This window comes from Pristiophorus japonicus, chromosome 1, assembly GCF_044704955.1.
Source record: "Pristiophorus japonicus isolate sPriJap1 chromosome 1, sPriJap1.hap1, whole genome shotgun sequence".
Taxonomy (NCBI): Eukaryota; Metazoa; Chordata; class Chondrichthyes; family Pristiophoridae; genus Pristiophorus; species Pristiophorus japonicus.
In genome coordinates this window covers 170,899,173-170,922,543 of record NC_091977.1, presented here as the reverse complement: position 1 = coordinate 170,922,543, position 23,371 = coordinate 170,899,173, and the positions used below count along the sequence as shown (strand labels likewise).

The 23,371-nt window shown below is 45.8% G+C and overlaps 1 protein-coding gene across 1 annotated transcript in view; it reads right to left on the bottom strand.

Annotated features, from left to right (window-relative positions):
* Nucleotides 1–23,371, bottom strand: part of kiaa0825 (KIAA0825 ortholog) — a 769,133-nt gene that overhangs the window by 505,145 nt on the left and 240,617 nt on the right. Inside the window, exon 13 of the mRNA XM_070884909.1 lies at nucleotides 21,226–21,365. Coding sequence (XP_070741010.1) covers nucleotides 21,226–21,365 — 140 coding nt within the window. The remainder of the gene's footprint in view (nucleotides 1–21,225; nucleotides 21,366–23,371) is intronic.

Below are 23,371 nucleotides of genomic sequence, written 5' to 3'. Positions count from 1 at the left end.
CCACAAACCCTGCTGAATTTAACAGCAGGGCATGATTGCATTTGGAATCACTGGGGCCGCAATTGGCCACCGCCGGAAATGAGGCGCACCTACCGTTTTTGATGTGTTCTGACTCCCCTTGCCTAACCGTCGAAATTCAGCACTTCGGGGATATTTTTCGAGCGGATGGAAGTGGCCTCATCATGGGGGCAGAGGTGGGGGAGCGGTGGAGTGGCAGTCAATAGCAGGGCAGAAGTGGGGGGCGAGGCGGAGTAGACGAGGCTGCCAGTCATCCGCGCCATGCTGATGACATCATCGCGCTGACGCGTCACAACGTCTCTCTCCTTCAGTTAAAGGGGAGGGCCACAACGAACTCTGCAGCCACTTTAGTGGCAAACACTGGGCCACCAGGGAGGGCTTCAACCGGGCCAGCGGCTAGCACCCAAGAGGAGTGCCGGGCTGCCTGTTGGCGGCTCGGCCGAACCCGCGACCATAATTGTCGGACTGATCTGGCAGTTGGCTGACAAAAATAAATAACATGGCGGCCGCGGCAGTGCGCTCTCCCTTTAAGGGTGGCCGGGTCGCCAAGCCACAGAGAGTATACCGACATCAAAAGCTATCGGGGGCACTGATCGTCGGTGGGGCCACTCCCGCGGGGCAATTCCAGGAAAGGGGCAATTTCCCGAGGGGCAATTTCGCAAGTGGTCCCCGCCAGTCGATTAAGGGTCAGCACGTACATTCCGCAACGGGAAAACGGGTGGAGCGGTCCCGAGCACTGCTGCAAAACTCATGAAAGGCAATTTCCAAAATGGTGGCCCCTCCGCGGCCATTCCGCTCCGACCCATGGCTGCTGCTTTCAGGCGGCCAGAGGCCCTTATCGGAAGGGGCAATTTCGCTCCACTGTTTCCCGCCCACAGATAGCCAGATGGAGTGGCTGGCTGTCCGTCAGGCGGTAGGCCTGCGGCACCAGGTCGCAAAGGGGAGAGAGTGAGGGATCAGGGTGAGGGGTGGGGGCCAGAGGAGGATCTGGACCAGAAGTGGGAGGCCAGAGGAGGATCAGGAAGTCGGAGAGGATCGGGGCTGGAGGGGGTTCAGGTCTGAAGGGAAAGGCTGGAAGGGGACCGAGGCTCGAGAAGGGAGAGGTCGGATCGGGGCTGGAGGTGAATCGGGAGACGGAGGTGGGAGATCGGAAAGCTGGGAAGGTGATTGGGAATCGGAGGTGGGAGATTGGAAGGTCGGAAAGATGATTGAAGGCCGGAGCGGGGGGCGAGGTGGGGGGGAGGTCGGAAGGTGATCGAAGGCTGGAGGCGGGAAGTCTGAAGACCGGGGGCCTGAGGGAGGAGTTCAAAAGGCCGGGATGGTAATCGGAGGCCGGAGTGGGGATGTCGGAAGGCTTGGAAGGCTATCGGGGGCTGGAGTGAGGATGTAAGAAGGCTGGAGGGTGGATTGGAGGCCTTGTGTCGGGTACGGGAGGGGCTGCGGAGGCCTCAGGGGGAAGGTCGATGGGAGATCAGAAGTGTCAAGGCGGTTGGCAAGGCAGGGATGCTGGATCCAGCAGTTAAGTGGAAAGGCACTTACCTCCTGGATCCAGCAGACCTCCCTTTAGCTGTCGGATCCCCGAGGTCTGGGAAACCCGCCCACCCACTGTTAAATTTGAAATGGTGGATCACCATCAGGCATGGAGCCTCATTATAATATTTAAATGGCTGACCTGTCTCCTGGGAGCGTGTTGTTTGCCTGCCCCCCATCCTACCTATGTTAAAAACGGATGTGGGTGGGTTGGGGTTGGGATTCAATTTTTTTAACTCTTTAACCTCACACCCATAATATGGTGGAATTCTGCATTAGGATGGAGAATGAAACAGTTAATTCAGAGACCATGGTCCAGAACTTAAAGAAGGGTAACTTTGAAGGTATGAGGCGTGAATTGGCTAGGATAGATTGGCGAATGATACTTAGGGGGTTGACTGTGGATGGGCAATGGCAGACATTTAGAGACCGCATGGATGAATTACAACAATTGTACATTCCTGTCTGGCGTAAAAATAGAAAAGGGAAGGTGGCTCAACCGTGGCTATCTAGGGAAATCAGGGATAGTATTAAAGCCAAGGAAGTGGCATACAAATTGGCCAGAAATAGCAGCGAACCTGGGGACTGGGAGAAATTTAGAACTCAGCAGAGGAGGACAAAGGGTTTGATTAGGGCAGGGAAAATGGAGTACGAGAAGAAGCTTGCAGGGAACATTAAGGCGGATTGCAAAAGTTTCTATAGGTATGTAAAGAGAAAAAGGTTGGTGAAGACAAACGTAGGTCCCCTGCAGTCAGAATCAGGGGAAGTCATAACGGGGAACAAAGAAATGGCAGACCAATTGAACAAGTACTTTGGTTCGGTATTCACTAAGGAGGATACAAACAACCTTCCGGATATAAAAGGGGTCAGAGGGTCTAGTAAGGAGGGGGAACTGAGGGAAATCTTTATTAGTCGGGAAATTGTGTTGGGGAAATTGATGGGATTGAAGGCCGATAAATCCCCAGGGCCTGATGGACTGCATCCCAGAGTACTTAAGGAGGTGGCCTTGGAAATAGCGGATGCATTGACAGTCATTTTCCAACATTCCATTGACTCTGGATCAGTTCCTATGGAGTGGAGGGTAGCCAATGTAACCCCACTTTTTAAAAAAGGAGGGAGAGAGAAAACAGGGAATTATAGACCGGTCAGCCTGACCTCAGTAGTGGGTAAAATGATGGAATCAATTATTAAGGATGTCATAGCAGTGCATCTGGAAAATGGTGACATGATAGGTCCAAGTCAGCATGGATTTGTGAAAGGGAAATCATGCTTGACAAATCTTCTGGAATTTTTTGAGGATGTTTCCAGTAAAGTGGACAAAGGAGAACCAGTTGATGTGGTATATTTGGACTTTCAGAAGGCTTTCGACAAGGTCCCACACAAGAGATTAATGTGCAAAGTTAAAGCACATGGGATTGGGGGTAGTGTGCTGACGTGGATTGAGAACTGGTTGTCAGACAGGAAGCAAGGAGTAGGAGTAAACGGGTACTTTTCAGAATGGCAGGCAGTGACTAGTGGAGTGCCGCAAGGTTCTGTGCTGGGGCCCCAGCTGTTTACATTGTACATTAATGATTTAGACGAGGGGATTAAATGCAGTATCTCCAAATTTGCGGATGACACTAAGTTGGGTGGCAGTGTGAGCTGCGAGGAGGATGCTATTAGGCTGCAGAGTGACTTGGATAGGTTAGGTGAGTGGGCAAATGCATGGCAGATGAAGTATAATGTGGATAAATGTGAGGTTATCCACTTTGGTGGTAAAAACAGAGAGACAGACTATTATCTGAATGGTGACAGATTAGGAAAAGGGAAGGTGCAACGAGACCTGGGTGTCATGGTACATCAGTCATTGAAGGTTAGCATGCAGGTACAGCAGGCGGTTAAGAAAGCAAATGGCATGTTGGCCTTCATAGCGAGGGGATTTGAATACAGGGGCAGGGAGGTGTTGCTACAGTTGTACAGGGCCTTGGTGAGGCCACACCTGGAGTATTGTGTACAGTTTTGGTCTCCTAACTTGAGGAAGGACATTCTTGCTATTGAGGGAGTGCAGCGAAGGTTCACCAGACTGATTCCCGGGATGGCGGGACTGACCTATCAAGAAAGATTGGATCAACTGGGCTTGTATTCATTGGAGTTCAGAAGAATGAGAGGGGACCTCATAGAAACGTTTAAAATTCTGACGGGTTTAGACAGGTTAGATGCAGAAAGAATGTTCCCAATGTTGGGGAAGTCCAGAACCAGGGGTCACAGTCTGAGGATAAGGGGTAAGCCATTTAGGACCGAGATGAGGAGAAACTTCTTCACCCAGAGAGTGGTGAACCTGTGGAATTCTCTACCACAGAAAGTATTCACTAAATATATTCAAAAGGGAGTTAGATGAAGTCCTTACTACTCGGGGGATCAAGGGTTATGGCGAGAAAGCAGGAAGGGGGTACTGAAGTTTCATGTTCAGCCATGAACTCATTGAATGGCGGTGCAGGCTAGAAGGGCTGAATGGCCTGCTCCTGCACCTATTTTCTATGTTTCTATGTTTCACCCGACCCCAACCCACCCATTTTTGGGGGTTAAAATTGCCCCCATTGTATCTTTTGCAAATGCCCTCATGTGCACTTTCCCAATCTTGCCAAGAACTTAAATACTTTAGTGAGAAAAGGCCAAATATGAATCATTAAGCTGCTTTATGTTACAGAGAGCAAGTCAACGTACAGATTTAAAGTTGTCATCAAATGATCTGGGTGGGTGCATCTGCAGTTTTCTTTTGCTTTTTAGCATCCTGAGAGAATTTGTTTTTCAATTCTAAAGCAGTTACAGAGAATTAAGGTGCCTATTGTAACAATATAAAGCTTTGTTATTTTCTTAAACAATTTTAATGAGAAACATCTGTAACTAAGTACTAGTTTTACTATGTCACTTACAAATAATAGAAAATTGTGCTTCAGCCTTATCAATAAATTTACCTATGTCTAGTTTAAATCAGTAAAACAGCTATCATCTTAACAGGGGACAGTAGATGAGGAATACATGTTACATTTTCACAGCCAGTGTCCCTGAAGTCTCAAGTTTATTAGTACAACCATAAAACACACTAACATACCAGTATCTAACTACCTGAATCATTATACCATGGAAATGTTAGAAAATATCAGCATTTTCATAGTGATAGTTTCTTGTTTTATAAGAAAGAAAGTACCCAGCACATTTTTGTGAGTTGATGAATCGCTACAGTTCAGTTTCTTTGTGACCCCACAAGATGACATACAATCCTAGTAACATTGTGCTGAGGCCACTTTCATGGTATATTTCTTTTTATATTAGGCGATCATGCTACCATTTATTGTAGAAATGGTTTCTCCCATAGAGGAAAGATTGGTCACTTGATAGATTAATAACTCCTGTCAGCACGTCCTTGAACTAATAGTAGCAGGTAGCAGGACATAATACAGTGCAGCACAGAAGTATGAGGGTGGCTAAGATCGTGCATTTGTCAGTCTTTGTGAGAGATGACAGGTATTTGACTAAGTAAGTAAATGCAATACCCTGAATCGTAAAGAACATGATGGAAACTGAAGCCTTATTTGTACCTCTTTGACAAATGTCTGACTGCTTAAAAATGACAACACTAAATTAGGTTATCATAATAAAGCATGTAGACCTAATATTTCTCCGTTTGATAAGTAACAGGAAGTCATTTTACAAGAAAGAATAATAAAAAAATATTTCACTGTACACTGCGGTAATAATCTCAATGACCTTATATATCATTTCACACACTTTGTTCAGTTGGATAAAACCTGACATTCTGCTACTCTCATAAACCTTTAACCATCAGATTCATATTTAAATAAATGAAAATAATCTCACTTAAGATGCTAAACTCCGAAACATTTGAGGACTGAAATAAAATGCAATAAAATGAAAGCGATACCATAAAAATACCTACACAATGAAAATGTCTCCAAAATGGCCAGTTAATGGGCGTAATTTTCAAATTACTGCTGAGCTTAAAACCCGCATTGCAGGTCGGGCGCCCGTTATAAAAAACACCTGAATTTCTATTCTAGTGAAATCCACGGAAAGGAAAATCAGGCGATTTTTATAACATTCATCCGACCCACAATGCCGGTTTCACGCTTTGGCTGTAAATTCAAAATTACCCCCATTATGTTTAACTTAAGGGAGCCATAAATACCTACCTGAATACAGGCATTTTTAGAAAACCTGTGATATTTATGGCCCTTTGTACCACTTATTAATAATGAAGTTAACATATTTTTTTTAAATAGTAAAGTACACAATAGAATCCTCTTTAAAGTAACATCTAAGTTGCAAATAAAACATTCATCATATCCAATATCTACTACTGAAATTAATTTCACGTGCAATTCTTTTGTTGAGTTTAGTACTTACAATTATGTAACTTTTGCAAAATGTCTTGTATGATTTATCCACCTTATTTTAAGAACGTTAAACTAAATCTTTGGTGAATCAAAAATGATTTTTTTACATTCCTGTGCTGTTCACACTACAACCTGACAATCACGATGTTACTGATCTACATTCTTGACAGTTAACAGCATCCATTTAATTAAAAATGGAGTACATGTCATAAATTCAAGGATTTATTCTGTATTTTGAGTAGATAGGACTGAGCAGAAAATATGGAAACTCAGGATCATAGAAAATAGTGATCATCCAAATAATCTTTGTAGAATGTTTTGAAATATTTAAATGTTGCTTCGTGATCAATAACAGCATTTCATCCAATAGTAATAATACTGATATTAAAAACAATAATAAACTATGGAGAACTATAGCTTTAAGAATCCACTCGAGTCTACTTGGTGTCCCCCGAGTCTACTTGGTGGTATTATTAGCTATAGGCACCTGAGTTCCAAAATCTTTGGGGTAATGTTATGAATTTGCACTCCCAGTGAATACAAAAATGAATGCACATCAACTCTCGCAGTGCCTGCTGTCATTTGTGCCCAAACTTTCAATACATGCTCTCCATAGCCACAGCTCCACACCTGGGGCGCAAATTCTATAGAACCATCGAAGTTTACAGCACAGAAGATTCTTTCTGAGAGCGATCTACTGTGCTGCCCTAATCCCATGTCCCTGTATAATCTTGTTTCAAACAATGATTCATATTGCTTTTAAAAGATACGAAGGTCTTTGTTGTAATCTGTAAAATTTATTCTATTACCTATGCTCAACCAGTGGAATCGTACTGAGTTACGAGTTGAAAGTAATTCTAAGATAAGTACTATTAATGAAGAAAAATCTTCCACCTAGGTGAAAGTGAGGTTATTCATATTTTCTTTAATTTGAAAAATATAATTCTTAACATATTTGCGTTTACAGGGCTCCAAATGCAATTTTAATTGTTTTAAGCTATATATCTGAATGGGCCACTTTGTAAACTGAAGTATGGAGCAGATTGTCTCAGTTGTAGTGCATCTGTTTTGTCACTGGTGTCAGGGGATTTGTCTTTTTAAAGGCAAATCACGAGCCACTTTTTTAATGTCCAGTATTTTGATGTTGAAACTATTGGAGCTGAGGTAAAAATTGGCAAGTAACACAAACCTGAATGAAAAACAACGATAACACTGGAGTTACCCGTGCAACAAATTTGCCTGGGAGTAAGTGTGATTTGTTATTTCATTGACTTACCAAAAAGCAGAAGATAATTCAATGAAAACTCTACAGCAGAACTCGTAACTACCACCCATGTGGATCATTTTAACATCAGAAGTATAATGAGTTAAGGCATTAAAATGAATCAGAGGACTCCACATAGTCGACGTATTTACTGAGACGTACGAAAGCATGGGCCTTACGCTAAACATCAGTAAGATAACGGGCCTCCACCAGCCTGTCCTCGCCGCACAGCACTGCCCCCCAGTCATCAAGATCCACGGCACGGCCCTGGACAACGTAGACCACTTCCCTTATCTCGGGAGCCTCCTATCAACAAGAGCAGGCATCGATGACGAGATCCAACACCACCTCTACTGCGCGAGTGCAGCTTTTGGCTGCCTGAGGAAAAGAGTGTTTGAAGACCAAGTCTTCAAAACTGCGACCAAGATCATGGTCTACAGGGCTGTAGTAATACCCGCCCTCCTGTATGGCTCAGAAACATGGACCATGTACAGTAGACACCTCAAATCGCTGGGGAAATACTACCAACGATGTCTCCGCAAGATCGTACAAATCCCCTGGGAGGACAAACGCACCAACGTTAGCGTCCTCGACCAGGCCAACATCCTCAGCATTGAAGCACTGACCATACTTGATCAGTTCTGCTGGGCAGGCCACATAGTTCGCATGCCAGACACGAGACTCCCAAAGCATGCGCTCTACTCGGAACTCTTTCACGGCAACGAGCCAAAGGTGGGCAGCGGAAACATTACAAGACACCCTCAAAGCCTCCCTGATAAAGTGCAACATCCCCACTGACACCTGGGAGACCCTGGCCAAAGACTGCCCTGAGTGGAGGAAGTGCATCTGGGAGGGTGCTGAGCACCTCGAGTCTCGTCGCCGAGACCATGCAGAAATCAAGCGCAGGCAGCGGAAAGAGCTTGTGGCAAACCAGTCCCACCCAACTCTTTCCTCAACGACTATCTGTTCCACCTGTGACAGAGACTGTGGTTATTGTATTGGACTGTACAGCCACCTAAGAACTCATGTCAAGAGTGGAAGCAAGTCTTCCTCGATTCCGAGGGACTGCCTATGATGATGATAGATCATTTTAACTCATCAGAAGTATGAGTTAAGGCATTAAAATGAATCAGAGGATTAATTTAATTAAAGATTGTTTAAACATACCTATATGTAGCCTGTTTTATTTTTAAATAATTCTGGAATGAAAGGACTGTGGGTGACTGTTAGATCCTTGCTGAGGTCCATGGACATGCAATGGATGGGGGGAAAATTGGAAGGCAGAGTGCTGAGTTATCATCATTTTCTTTAAAATGTATAGGGCTAGACTTTCCACTTTGCATCGCCCATCTATGGCCCATCTATGGCCTAAAATGGACCTCTATCACCCATTTTGAGCAAAAAGTGGAAACTAGGCCCAAATTATCACCGGAAAAATAGGCCCCCAAGTTTCCACTTTGATGGCTGAGATGATCGCCCAAATGATCGCCCACACAAGGCCCATCTCAAATTTCAGCACTTAGCATGCACTTCGCTGGGCCGATGCAAGGCCCAAAAGAGTGCTCAAAAATAGTTGCTTTTTCAGGGCCTTAGAGAGGGAAATGGGCACTACGGACGCCATTTTTAGCCTCTGAGGAAGGGTGGAGAATTGTTCTGAGTTATTTAGAGAGTAAAATTGATGCAAATTGTACTCAGAAATTTGGGACAGGGAATATAAATAGGTATTATCACCTTATTTATGCATATATTGGAATTATTTATTAAATAGCTTTTACATAGTGAAGTTATTTAATGATATTCTGTGGGGAAACAGAACAAACAAACAAATCTACATGAAGAACTGTATGTTGTAAAACTTATGTAAGTAAGAGAGAAGGTTCAAAAGTTGTAAAATAATTAACAAACAAAGAACTAATGAACAACACCCTCCCTCCAACCCCCCACCCCCCGCACCAACCCACCCTTCCCTCAAAATCCCCAAAACATTACAAGAAGAAGAAATGAACATTTTACAGAACAAGTGGCCATTTAAGTAATGATAACAAGTGACCATTTCAGTCACGCTAACAAGTGACCATTTCAGTTATGATAACAATTGACCATTTCAGTCATGACAACAAGTGACCATCTCAGTGATGACAACAAGTGACCATTTCAGTGATGACAACAAGTGACCATTACAGTGATGATAACAAGTGACCATTTCAGTCACGCTAATAAGTGACCATTTCAGTCATGACAACAAGTGATCATTTCAGTGATGATAACAAGTGACCATTTCAGTGATGATAACAAGTGACCATTTCAGTCATGACAACAAGTGATCATTTCAGTGATGATAACAAGTGACCATTTCAGTCATGCCAACAAGTGACCATTTCAGTGATGATAACAAGTGACCATTTCAGTCACGCTAACAAGTGACCATTTCAGTCATGACAACAAGTGATCATTTCAGTGATGATAACAAGTGACCATTTCAGTCATGACAACAAGTGACCATTTCAGTCATGACAACAAGTGACCATTTCAGAAAGAATAGAAAGGGAACAGTTAAGTAATGATAACAAATGAACAAGTGAATATTTAACTTTATGCTGGGTTGCGTAAAATTTAGTTATGTTTAAATGTAACCCAATAACATTGCAGATTCTAGTTACTATTTAGATTAAATAATACATAAATATAAATTTCAACTACTCTCTCAGCTGCCAGTAGGCTGTTCCACCGTTTGCGGCTCTGGTCCGGTGTGCGCGTTTCATTGGAGGCCGATGTGACTACGTCGGCTATTTCGGACCAATTCCTGTGATATGCACGGGGTGGCGCTTTCCCCTGCCCACCCCGTGTCAGATCCTCCCACCTGGAGCTGACAGCATTTACCTCTTCGCTGAAGGGTTTGGCCCTTCTCTTTCCTGCACCTCCCTCCATTCTTTAAATTTATCTGTAATTTGGATAAGACTTTCTGACCTGCTTCCTTTCTCCTCTCTCTCTCTCTCTCTCCTTCCCAGACCCCCCAGAGCTTCTGAGCATGTATGAAGACCCTTGACCTTTCAAAACGCTGGAAGAAGCATCAACCTGAAAAAAAAAATTAACCTGCACATGCGCAGTAATGCGTTGCTAGGGAAGCTTTTTTTTTCATTCACTTCCGTTTTCTTTGGGCGATCAGGAGATCGCCGAGAAATGACATCGCCCATTTGACATCGGTGGGCTAAGGCCGAGTGGAAAATCGCAAAAAAAAAAGGGCCTTGAGCTGGCGATCATCACGGGCGATAGGTCCCGCATCGCTGGAACAAGGCCCATTTTTTTCGGCCTTAGCCTGAAAGTGGAAAGTCTAGCCCATAATTTTTTTGTTGATGCCCATGACATTCAGAAAAATACACATTGTAACGTATTGGATTATCATAAAAATAAACCTATTGTTATCACAGCAGGGATTCAAAACACTGATAGATGTTATTGAAAGAAAAATTATCTGCACATTTACTCTATATTATATGCATGTATAGAAAATGTTTAGAACTGATAGAACGTGCTGCATGAGCCAACCTCCAGCACCCGACCAAGAGTATGTAGACATTCGGTAAAGAAGTATTATAAAATAAGTTAGAATTAAATATAAAATAGCTGTAAAAATGCACAACATATGAAAAGAGCTCCAAATTGCATCACAGGGGCAGTCTTAGACATGATTATGACTGATAATAGAAAATAATTTTAAGCATCATTGTGGAACCATTTACAATTGGATTTTTTTCCAACAAATGATAATTACCGAAGTGAAGAATGACTGCAGAAAGAAAATTGATCAGCGGCAAATTAGGACTGTGTAACACTAACTCCGGAGAGGGGCCGAAATTCAGCACAGGCAAAAAGTGTTGAATGGCTTCTTTCTATGCTAAAATTTCTATGTTTCCATGACATTGAATGTAGGGTTTTATAAATCTGCACTGAGTTTTAGCACATAGATGATAAGGATTGGGAAAAATACCTTGCCATCATCTCTTGCTAAATACATAGTAAAGAGCAACAATTCCATTGACACCGTTGCAATATTATAGAAACATAGAAACATAAAAAATAGGTGCAGGAGTAGGCCATTTGGCTCTTCGAGCCTGCACCACCATTTAATAAGATCATGGCTGATCATTCCCTCAGTGCCCCTTTCCTGCTTTCTCTCCATACCCCTTGATCCCCTTAGCCGTATCGAACTCCCTCTTGAATATATCTAATGAACTGGCAACTCTCTGCTGCAGGAAATTCCATAGGTTAACAACACTCTGAAAGAATAAGTTACTCCTCATCTCAGTCCTAAATGGCCTACCCCTTATCCTAAGACTGTGTCCCCTGGTTCTGGACTTCCCCAACATCGGGAACATTCTACCCGCATCTAACCTGTCCCGTCCCGTCAGAATCTTATATGTTTCCATGAGATCCCCTCTCATCCTTCTAAACTCCAATGTATAAAGGCCCAGTTGATCCAGTCTCTCCTCATACGCCAGTCCCGCCATCCCAGGAATCAATCTGGTGAACCTTCGCTGCACTCCCTCAAAAGCAAGAACGTCTTTCGTCAGATTAGGAGACCAAAACTGAACACAATATTCCAGGTGAGGCCTCACCAAGGCCCTGTACAACTGCAGTAAGACCTCCTATATTCAAATCCCCTAGCTATGAAGGCCAACATACCATTTGCCTTCTTCACCGCCTGCTCTACTTGTATGCCAACTTTCAAAGACTGATGAACCATGACATCCAGGTCTCGTTGCACCTCCCCTTTTCCTAATCTGCCGCCATTCAGATAATATTCTGTCTTCGCGTTTTTGCCCTCAAAGTGGATAACTTCACATTTATCACATTATACTGCATCTGCCATGCATTTGCCCACTCACCTAAGCTGTCCGAGTCACCCTGCAGCCTCCTAGCATCCCCCTCACAGCTCACACCGTCACCTAGTTTAGTGTCATCTGCAAACTTGGAGATATTGTACTCAATTCCTTCATCCAAATCATTGATGGATATTGTAAAGATCTGGGGTCTGAGCACTGAGCCCTGCGGCACTCCACTAGTCACTGCCTGCCATTCTGAAAAGGACCCATTTATCCCGACTCTCTGCTTCCTGTCTGCCAACCAGTTCTCTATCCATGTCAGTGTATTACCCCCAATACCATGTGCTTTGATTTTGCACACCAATCTTTTGTGTGGGACCTTGTCAAAAGCCTTTTGAAAGTCCAAATACACCACATCGACTGGTTCTCCCTTGTCCACTCTGCTAGTTAGATCCTCAAAAAATTCCAGAAGATTTGTCAAACATGATTTTTCTTTCATAAAGTCATGCTGACTTGGACCGATCCTGTCACTGCTTTCCAAATGCGCTGCTATTTCATCCTTAATAATTGATTCCAACATTTTCCCCACTATTGATGTCAGGCTAAACGGTCTATAATTACCTGCTTTCTCTCTCCCTCCCTTTTTAAAAAGTGGTGTTACATTAGCTACCCTCCAGTCCATAGGAACTGATCTAGAGTCGATAGACTGTTGGAAAATGATCACCAATGCATCCACTATTTCTAGGGCCACTTCCTTAAGTACTCTGGGATGCAGACTATCAGGCCCCAGGGATTTATCGGCCTTCAATTCCATCAATTTCCCTAACACAATTTCCCACCTAATACGGATATCCTTCAGTTCCTCCTTCTCACTGGACCCTCGGTCTCCTAGTACTTCCAGAAGGTTATTTGTGTCTTCCTTCGTGAAGACAGAACCAAAGTATTTGTTCAATTGGTGTGCCATTTCTTTGTTCCCCATTATGAATTCACCTGAATCCGACTGCAAGGGACCTACGTTTGTCTTCACTAATCTTTTTCTCTTCACATATCTATAGAAGCTTTTGCAGTCAGTCTTTATGTTCCCGGCAAGCTTCTTCTCATACTCTATTTTCCCCCTCTTAATTGAACCCTTTGTCCTCCTCTGTTGAATTCTAAATTTCTCCCAGTCCTCAGGTTTGTTGCTTTTTCTGGCCAATTTATATGCCTCTTCCTTGGATTTAACACTATCCTTAATTTCCCTTGTTAGCCACGGTTGAGCCACTTTCCCTGTTTTATTTTTACTCCAGACAGGGATGTATAATTGCTGAAGTTCATTCATGTGATCTTTAAATGTTTGCCATTGCCTATCCACCGTCAACCCCTTAAGTATTATTTGCCAGTCTATTCTAGCCAATTCGCGCCTCAAACCATCGAAGTTACCTTTCCTTAAGTTCAAGACCCTAGTTTCTGAATTAACTGTGTCACTCTCCATCTTAATAAAGAATTCTACCATGTTATGGTCACTCTTCCCCAAGGGGTCTCGCACAACAAGATTGCTAATTAATCCTTTCTCATTACACGTCACCCAGTCGAGGATGGCCAGCTCCCTAGTTGGTTCTTCGACATATTGGTCTCGAAAACCATCCCTAATACACTCCAGGAAATTCTCCTCCACTGCATTGCTACCAGTTTGGTTTGCCCAATCAATATGTAGATTAAAGTCACCCATGATAACTGCTGTACCTTTATTGCATGCATCCTTAATTTCTTGTTTGATGCTGTCCCCAACCTTACTACTACTGTTTGGTGGTCTGTACACAACTCCCACTAGCGTTTTCTGCCCCTTGGTATTCCGTAGCTCCACCCATACCGATTACACATCATCCAAGCTCATGTCCTTTCTTGCTTTTGAATTAATTTCCTCTTTCACCAGCAATGCCACTGCGCCTCCTTTTCCTTTCCGTCTATCCTTCCTAGATGTTGAATACCCCTGGATGTTAAGTTCACCCTGGAGCCATGTCTCCGTGATACAAATTACATCATACCCATTAACTGCTATCTGCGCAGTTAATTTGTCCACTTTAATTGGAATACTCCTTGCATTGAGGCACAGAGTCTTCAGGCTTGTCTTTCTAACACACTTTGCCCCTTTAGAATTTTGGTGTAATGTGGCCCTTTTTGCTTTTTGCCTTTGGTTTCTCTGCCCTCCACTTTTACTTTTCTTCTTTCTATCTTTTGCTTCTGCCCCCATTCTACTTTCCTCTGTCTCCCTGCATAGGTTCCCATCCAGCTGCCATATTAGTTTAACTCCTCCCCAACAGCACTAGCAAACACTCCCCCTAGGACATTGGTTCCGGACCTGCCCAAGTGCAGACCATCCGGTTTGTACTAGTCCCACCGCCCCCAGAACCAGTTCTAATATCCCAGAAATTTGAATCCCTCCCTTGTGCACCACTCCTCAAGCCATGTATTCATCTGAGCTATGCTGCAATTCCTACTCTGACTAGCACGTGGCACTGGCAGCAATCCTGAGATTACTACTTTTGAGGTCCTACTTTTTAATTTAGCTCCTAGCTCCCTAAATTCGTCTTGTAGGACCTCATCCCGTTTTTTACCTATATCGTTGGTATCTATATGCACCACGACAACTGGCTGTTCACCCTCCCTTTTCAGAATGTCCTGCACCCGTTCCGAGACATCCTTGACCCTTGCACCAGGGAGGCAACATACCATCCTGGAGTCTCGGTTGCGGTCGCAGAAACGTCTATCTATTCCCCTTACAATTGAATCTGTACCACTATAGCTGTCCCACTCTTCTTCCTGCCCTCCTGTGCAGCAGAGCCACCTATGGTGCCATGAACTTGGCTGTTGCTGCCCTCCCCTGATGAGTCATCACCCCCAACAGTACCCAAAATGGTTTATCTGTTTTGGAGGGGGAGGATCGCAGGGGACCCCTGCACTACCTTCCTTCCACTACTCTGCCTGATGGTCACCATTCCTTATCTACCTGAGTAACCCTTGCCTGCCGTGTGGCCAACTCACTAAACGTGCTGTTCACGTCATTCTCAGCATCGTGCATGCTCCAGAGTGAATCCACCCGCAGCTCCAGCTCCGCCATGCGGTCCGTCAGGAGCTGCAGCCGGATACACTTCCCGCATAAGTAGTCATCAGGGACACCGGAAGCGTCCCTGACTTCTCACATAGTACAGGAGGAGCATAACATGTGTCCAAGCTGTCCTGCCATGACTTAACCCCTAGATAAACTTAAATTGGCAATAACAATTATAAAGGTTACTTACTGATATAGAAAAGAAAAAGAAAAACTACTTACCAATCACCAGCCAATCACTTACCCCCTTGGCTGTGACGTCACCTTTCGATTTCTTTCTACTTCTTTTTTGTCTTCTCTCCCTGCAGCTGACCCAGCTAGCCTCCTCGACGCTGCTCCCTGGACTCCCGCTGCTCGCACTCCCGTCTCTCCAATGAACACTGGATCTTTATAGGCCACTCCGCTGTCCCCGGACTCCCGCTGCTCGCTCTCCCGCCTCTCTGACGAACGCTGGGCCATTATAGGCCGCTCCGCTGTCCCCGGACTCCCACTGCTCGCAAAAGAACCTCCTCACATAATCCTAGTCTGCAGTAACCACTCCTTTGAAATGGATAAACGCTATTATTATTTCTGCAATGACTGAATGGCAAGAAATAATTTGCTGCCATTTATCTAGGACGAAGTACTTATGATTTGAACTAGTTACCCCATCATTATACTTCTACTTCAATCTCCAGGTATACAATTATTTAGATTATATACTGTTGGTTGTGATACTTATTCTTCCTAAGGTTCCATCACAGCATAGTACATTGATGCCCTGGAGTAATAGGACACAGATTTGCACCCACAAGTCTCCTCACATGTTCTTAAACTGGACCATGCTATCAGACAAAAGGAAAGGATAAGGAGTAGATGCTTCTTCACAAGAATGGCAGAAAAACAAGGATGGATCCCAACCAATGGCAGAAAAACAAGGATGGACCCTTAGGCACCTGCTTTTCACCAAAAATCGGATGTTGCGTGATCCAGTTTCTAAGCCAGGCATATTTTTTGTATAGGCAAAGAAAAAAAAATTGTTTTATGGTAATATCATAAAATTATGCAAAATTTACTTCGGCATATCTTCACATATTTCATCTAGTAATGTCAAATGTGATTTTCCTCAGTTAATGATCCAGGACCAATGTGCACTGCAGTCTGGTCAGTCCGACATGAAAGTTATTAGTCCAGATAGTCACTCTACAGATTCTTCCGCATCTTCTCTCTCGACCTCATCAGACTCATTTTCTCTATCCTGTGAAATCTCAACCTTCTCCAGTCCCAAATCATGAGTACACTTTTGCACAGACTTCATTATGCATTTCCATATCCCTTGCAGAAAACTAAAAAAATAGCTTTCTGCAAGGGATATGGAAATGCATTTAATAACGACCTTTGAGATTATTTTACTGTCATGTATTCAACTGTCATTGTAATCCATGTATAAACTGACCTAAGTTGTACACCGTGAGAACACTGACCACTAGGTGGTGAACTTGTGGGAGACACTCCTAACCTGGACTTTCAGGTATAAAAGGGGAAGCTCCACCCACCTTCATCACTTCATTGCTGGCAAATTGAGGTTACTGGTCACAGAGTGACCTTCTCTCTAGTATGGGCCTCGTGTGCATTTGTACTGTATAGTGAGGACATATTGGCGACAAGAAACTGGGATTTAAACCACGCGAGCATGGCCACTAGCAGCACAGATGAGAGGTACTGTGTTGGTGATGATTGGGACGATTTTATTGAGAGACTACAGCAAAGTTTCATCACTAAGGATTAGCTGGGACAGGATTCGGCCGACAAATGCAGGGCTCATCTCCTGACGGTTTGTGGATCCAGGACGTACTCCCTGATGAAGGACCTTCCAGCGCCAGAGAATCGGTGGACAAGACTTTTGAAGAGCTCAGTAAGTTGATCGGGGAACACTTTAAACCGGCGAGCAGCATGCACATGGCGAGACATCGGTTTTACATGCACCGGCGGCGAGAAGGGCAAAGCGTTCCAGACTTCTTGGCAAACCTCCGGCGACTGGCGAGCCTATGTAAGTTCCCAGATGTATGCAGAGCGGAGATGCTGCGAGACTTTTTTATTGAGGGCATCAGGCACGCTGGGGTTTTCAGGAAACTGATTGAGACCAAAGACTTGACCCTGGAAACGGCGGCTTTGATGGCCCAGACATTTATCTCAGGGGAGGAAGAGACCAGAATGATGTTTGACAAAAATCTTGGTTTAAATGCAGCAAATGGACAGGGAGTCAACATTATTAACGCGGCACACGGTTCTCCAGGCAGACAGGGGCAATCGGACATGCCCGAGCATGTAGTCGAACCCAAAGGGGGAATCCAACAGAGACAATGGCTAGCTGAACGGCAATTCATGCCATCGCAAGGGACAATGCGGCCAGTAATGGGGCCATCAACACTTGTCAATAGTGCGTTTAAGGACAGTTACAGAGACAGTCAGAGACGATCGACTGGTAATGGACCTTTTGTTTCCAACAACGGCTCATGTTGGAGGTGTGGAGGCAAACACACATCCAGAGCTTGCAAGTATCAGCAATATACCTGCAGAAATTGCAACGTCAGCGGTCACTTGGTGCGTATGTTAGGAAGCCTGCAGCCAGGTTGATGTACGAGGAGGACGGGCCTGATGTAAGCCCTACGAGGCCAAATGGACACTGGGGGAAATCGCTGGAAGCTGAAGTTCAGCGAGTTCATGTGGAGCACATATACAGTTCATACACCAGGACGCCACCGATAATGATGAAAATGCTCCTCAATGGCATCCCAGTATCAATGGAGCTAGACACAGGGGCTAGCTAGTCCCTGATGAGTAACAAACAGTTCGCCAAGTTGTGGCCGTCCAAGGCCAGGAGGCCAAAATTATTGCCGATTGACGCACAGCTACGGACAAATACAAAAGAGATCATTCTGGTGCTAGGCAGCGCCACGGTAGTCGTGACCCACAAAGATTCGGAGAACAGGTTGCCACTCTGGATTGTCCCGGGGGACGATCCCGCACTGCTGGGGAGGAGTTGGCTTGCTGTCATGAACTGGAAATGGGGCGATGTCAATGCAATTTCTTCTGTGGAGCGAATATCACGCTCACAGGTCCTGGACAAATTTGACTCACTATTTCAACCCGGCATTGGAACTTTCATGGGGACCAAGGTAGTGATTCACATAAACCTGGACGGCAGGCCAGTACACCATAAGGCCAGAGCGGTGCCGTATGTGATGCGGGAAAAGATAGAAGGCGAATTGGACCGCCTGTTGAGGGAAGGCATCATCTCGCCAGTTGAATTCAGTGACTGGGTGAGCCCGATTGTGCCGGTGCTCAAGGCGGATGGGTCGGTCAGGATATGTGGCGATTACAAGGCCACCATCAATCGGGTGTCACTCTAAGATCAGTACCCGCTACCGAGAGCAGAGGACCTCTTTGTGACGCTATCCGGTGGCAAACTTTTTTCAAAATTGGACCAGACCTCAGCTTACATGACCCAGGAGCTGGCGAGTGAGTCGAAGAAGCTGACCACCATCACGACACACAAGGGGTTGTTTGAGTACAACAGATGTCCGTTCGGGATTCGCTCGGCCGCCGCGATCTTTCAACGAAACATGGAAAGTCTCCTCAAGTCGATTCCAAGGACAGTGGTTTTTCAAGACGACATCCTCATCACGGGTTACGATACTGAAGAACACCTCCACAACCTGGAGGAGGTGCTACGCAGACTGGACCGGGTAGGTCTGCGACTGAAAAAGGCGAAGTGCGTCTTCCTAGCTCCAGAGGTAGAATTCCTGGGGATGAGGGTAGCAGCAGACGGGATCAGACCTACTGCGTCCAAAACGGAAGCGATCCAGAGAGCACCCAGACTCTGTAACACGACGGAGCTGCGTTCATTCTTGGGGCTCCTGAACTATTTTGGTAACTTTCTTCCCAAATTGAGCACGCTGTTAGAGCCGCTGCACGTGCTCCTACGCAAAGGTCGTGAATGGGTCTGGGGGGACAGCCAGGAAAGGGCTTTTGATAGAGCACGCAATTTGTTATGCTCCAACAATCTGTTAATGCTATATGACCCATGTAAGAAACTTGTTTTAACGTGTGATGCACCGTCCTATGGCGTCGGGTGTGTGTTGCAGCATGTTAATGCCAAGGGTCAGTTACAGTCGGTAGCTTATGCCTCCAGAAGTCTGTCCCAGGCAGAAAGGGACTACGGGATGGTAGAAAAGGAAACGCTTGCATGTGTATATGCAGTAAAAAAAATGCACCAGTGCCTGTTTGGCAGGAAATTTGAGCTGGAGACAGATCACAAACCCCTAACGTCCCCTTTGGCCGACAACAAAGCCATAAATGCAAATACAGAGGTGGGCGCTCACGTTAGCCGCCTATGACTATACAATTCGGCACAGACCGGGGCACTGAAAACAGGCTCCCACTAGCCACCACCAAGGGGGCAACCGAGCATGCTGCTGAGATGGTCATGGCTGTTGAAGCTTTCGAAAACGAAGGCTCACCCGTGACAGCCCGTCAGATCAAAGTCTGGACAAATAGAGACCCGCTGCTGTCTTTAGTCAAGAAATGTGTCCTGAATGGGGACTGGGCAGCCATGTACGGGGCATGCCCTGAGGAATTTAAACCATTTCACAAGCGCAAGGATGAACTCTCGATTCAGACCGATTGCCTACTATGGGGAAACCGAGTAGGCATGCCCCAGATGGGCAGAGAGACGTTCATCCGAGAACTCCACAATGAGCACCCGGGCATTGTCATGATGAAGGCAATTGCCAGGTCACACGTTTGGTGGCCAGGGATAGATGCAGACCTGGAACTTTGTGTTCGCAGGTGCAACATGTGTGCCCAGCTGGGCAATGCGCCCAGGGAAGCCCCCCTTAGCCCCTGGTCCTGGCCCGCCAAGCCATGGTCACACATCCATGTGGACTACGCAGGTCCTTTCATGGGAAAAATGTTTTTGGTTGTAGTAGACGCCTACTCCAAATGGATCGAGTGTGACATTCTCAATTCAAGCACATCCTCTGCCACGGTAGAAAGTCTACGGGCAATGTTCGCCGCCCATGGTCTACCGGACGTCTTGGTCAGCGACAATGGCCCGTGCTTTACAAGCATTGAGTTCCAGGACTTCATGGCAGGGAATGGTATCAACCATGTCAGAACGGCACCGTTCAAGCCGGCCTCAAACGGCCAGGCGGAACGAGCAGTGTAGATAATCAAACAGGGGATGCTCAGAATCCAAGGGGGTTCCCTACAAAGCCGCTTATCACGCCTCCTGTTGGCCAATAGATCCCGACCACGCTCGCTCACAGGGGTTCCACCCGCAGAGCTGCTAATGAAAAGGACTCTCAAAACCAGGTTATCCCTTATACACCCCACCATGAAAAAAATTGTTGAGAGCAAGCGCCGGTCATACCATGACGGGAATGCGAGGGCGCGATGTATTGATGTCAATGACCCTGTCTTTGTCCTCAACTATGCTGCAGGGCCCAAATAGCTCGCAGGCACTGTGATTGCCAAAGAGGGGAATAGGATTCTGGTAGTTAAACTTACCAATGGACAAATCTGCCGCAAACACGTGGATCAAACAAAAAGGAGGTTCAGCAACCCCATTGAAGGAGCAGAGGAAGAACACGATGTAGAGTTCATTCCACCACAGGTGACCGAACACCGGAACCAAGTAGAGGAGAGCCCAGTCACTGTGGGCAGTCCGGAGAGGCCTGAGGCAGATACTCAGGCCAGCGCCCAACAACCGGAGCCCCAACTCAGGCGCTCTACAAGGGAGCGTAAACCACCAGAGAGACTTAAACTGTGACCCCAATAAGACTTTGGGGGGAAGGTGATGTCATGTATTCAACTGTCATTGTAATCCATGTATAAACTGACCTAAGTTGTCCACCATGAGAACACTGACCACTAGGTGGTGAACTTGTGGGAGACACGTCTAACCTGGACTTTCAGGTATAAAAGGGGAAGCTCCATCCACCTTCATCACTTCAGTACTGGCAAATCGAGGTTACTGGTCACAGAGTGACCTTCTCTCCAGTATGGGCATCGTGTGCATTTGTACTGTATAGTAAGGACATATTATTTACAATATCTTATACTTACACATGTTATTCAGCAGAATTCGAGGTACAAGACAGTCCTGAAGCATAAGCATTTGCAGTTGTAAGTTCCAGTTGCAGTTGGGCTGTGACAATAACAACGTGAGGTGCTGCTCGACTGCTACTTTATCACACGATGAAGAGCTGAAACATACACCAAACAAAGATTATGCTTTACTTATTCAATGAAATGAGTAGCCTAAAATGTAATTTTGAAATTAAATGGTAATTCTTCCCAAATATTTCTCAAATATGTTCTAAAAGAATATTAGGCCTGCAATTGATGATGTCTCGTTGCCGCCCGTTTCTTGGCAGTATTCGGGCGGTCCTTCATTTTTTAGCGCCTGCTGCTGCTGAGAGCCTCCAGCGCCAATTTGAAGGTAATGTAGTGGGTGACAGCGGGAGCGGGTGTTGCAGGCGGTGCAGGCCATTAGACTCGTCTCTGCAGTGGAGACAAGGTATGGGGACCTCACCAGAGATAGTTGTGGGAAGCCACCCCGGTCCAGTACGAGCGGATCGGGAAGGAAATTGGGGAGGCCATGTCCGCAGTGGTGACAATCGTAAGGGATGGAGACTCATGTCGCAAAAGGTGGAATGACATTGTAGCCGCAGCCAGAGTAAGTAATGATTTTATTGATGCACTCCCTTACTACTTAAAATGTAAATCTAAATAGGATCACTGGGACATAAAACTAACAACTTGTGTTTTGATGGCTATTTCTGTGCGTGTGTGTGTTGCATGTACAAATCAGTTAAAGATTGCTATTTTAATTTCTGCAGAAGAAATTGTCAACCAACGCCTCCCAGCAGCGGCGCACGGGAGGAGGCCCACCACAGGTGCTGGAGACAAGTGACTTGGAGCAGCGTGCTTTAGTCTTGGTGGGTGGGCACAATGTGCAACCACCCATGGTGGTGCTGATCCCTTGCCACAGCATAGTAAGTTGCGGTCATGTAATCTCATCTCAAAATAATATAATGTACTGTGATGCTGGGTCATGTAATAAAATGCATGACATTGTATTGCATTACAATATATTGTCTGTCGGCCATATATAATGTAGTAGAGCAGCAAGCGAGCCCCAGGTGGGCAGAGGAAATGTTTCAAGGACACCCACAAAGCCTCCTTGATAAAGTGCAATATCCCCACCAACACCTGGGAGTCCTGGCCAAAGACTGCCCTAAGTGGAGGAAGAGCATCCAGGAGGACGCTGAGCACCTCGAGTCTTGTCGCAGAGAGCATGCAGAAAACAAGTGCAGGCAGCGGAAGGAGCGTGCGGCAAACCAGACTCCCCATCCAACCTTTCCCCCAATTGCGACAGAGACTGTAATTCCCGAATTGGGCTGTTCAGTCACCTGAGAACTCACTTTTGGAGTGGAAGCAAGTCTTCCTCGATTTCGAGGGATTGCCTATGATGATGATGATGTAGTAATGCAGCAATGTTGGTCCTTGAAATAAGACTGTGCTACGTGACGGTACTCATGTCACTCTGACCTCTCCTCTGCTGCTAACCACTGAAATGTTGTTTTGTACTTGCAGATGTTCATTTGGATGACACCGAGGTAGCCACCGCCTCGACCTCCGGCATTCAACCAGCAACCGCCTCAGCATCTGGCATCCAAAGAGCCTCTGCCAGACCCCTCGCCTCAAGCTCCTTCAGACCCCCACCTCGACCTCCACGAGAGCCCCCGCCACCCAGGGAGACCAAAAACAGGAGGAACAAGAGGAAGAAGGGGCACTGTCTGAGCCACTTCAACTGCAGGGGGGGCGGGGGCGGGGAGGGGAGGAGGAGGAGCAGTCCATTGTTATAACCTTTATGTCTGCACCTGTGGGCACGAATACCTCTGCATCGGGGTCGGAGTTTTTATGGTTTTGGAAACGATTCCGAAGAAGCGGGACCAAGCAGTGTGCAGCAATGCACCCCTAGCGTTCAAGCCACTATGCTGCATCCACAGAGGTTGATGCAGCAAAGAAGAAATGCTGCAAGACAGGGGGCCGCTCAACAGGACCTAGTTGAACTGCCGAGGATGAGCGTCGAGATAGGTCGAGAGCTCCTCCAGGCCATGGCTGCGATAGCTGGGCACATCGTGGGACTTTCAGATCGACATGAGGAGTCTATGTCGAGGCTGATTGCCGTGGTGGAGTGAAACGC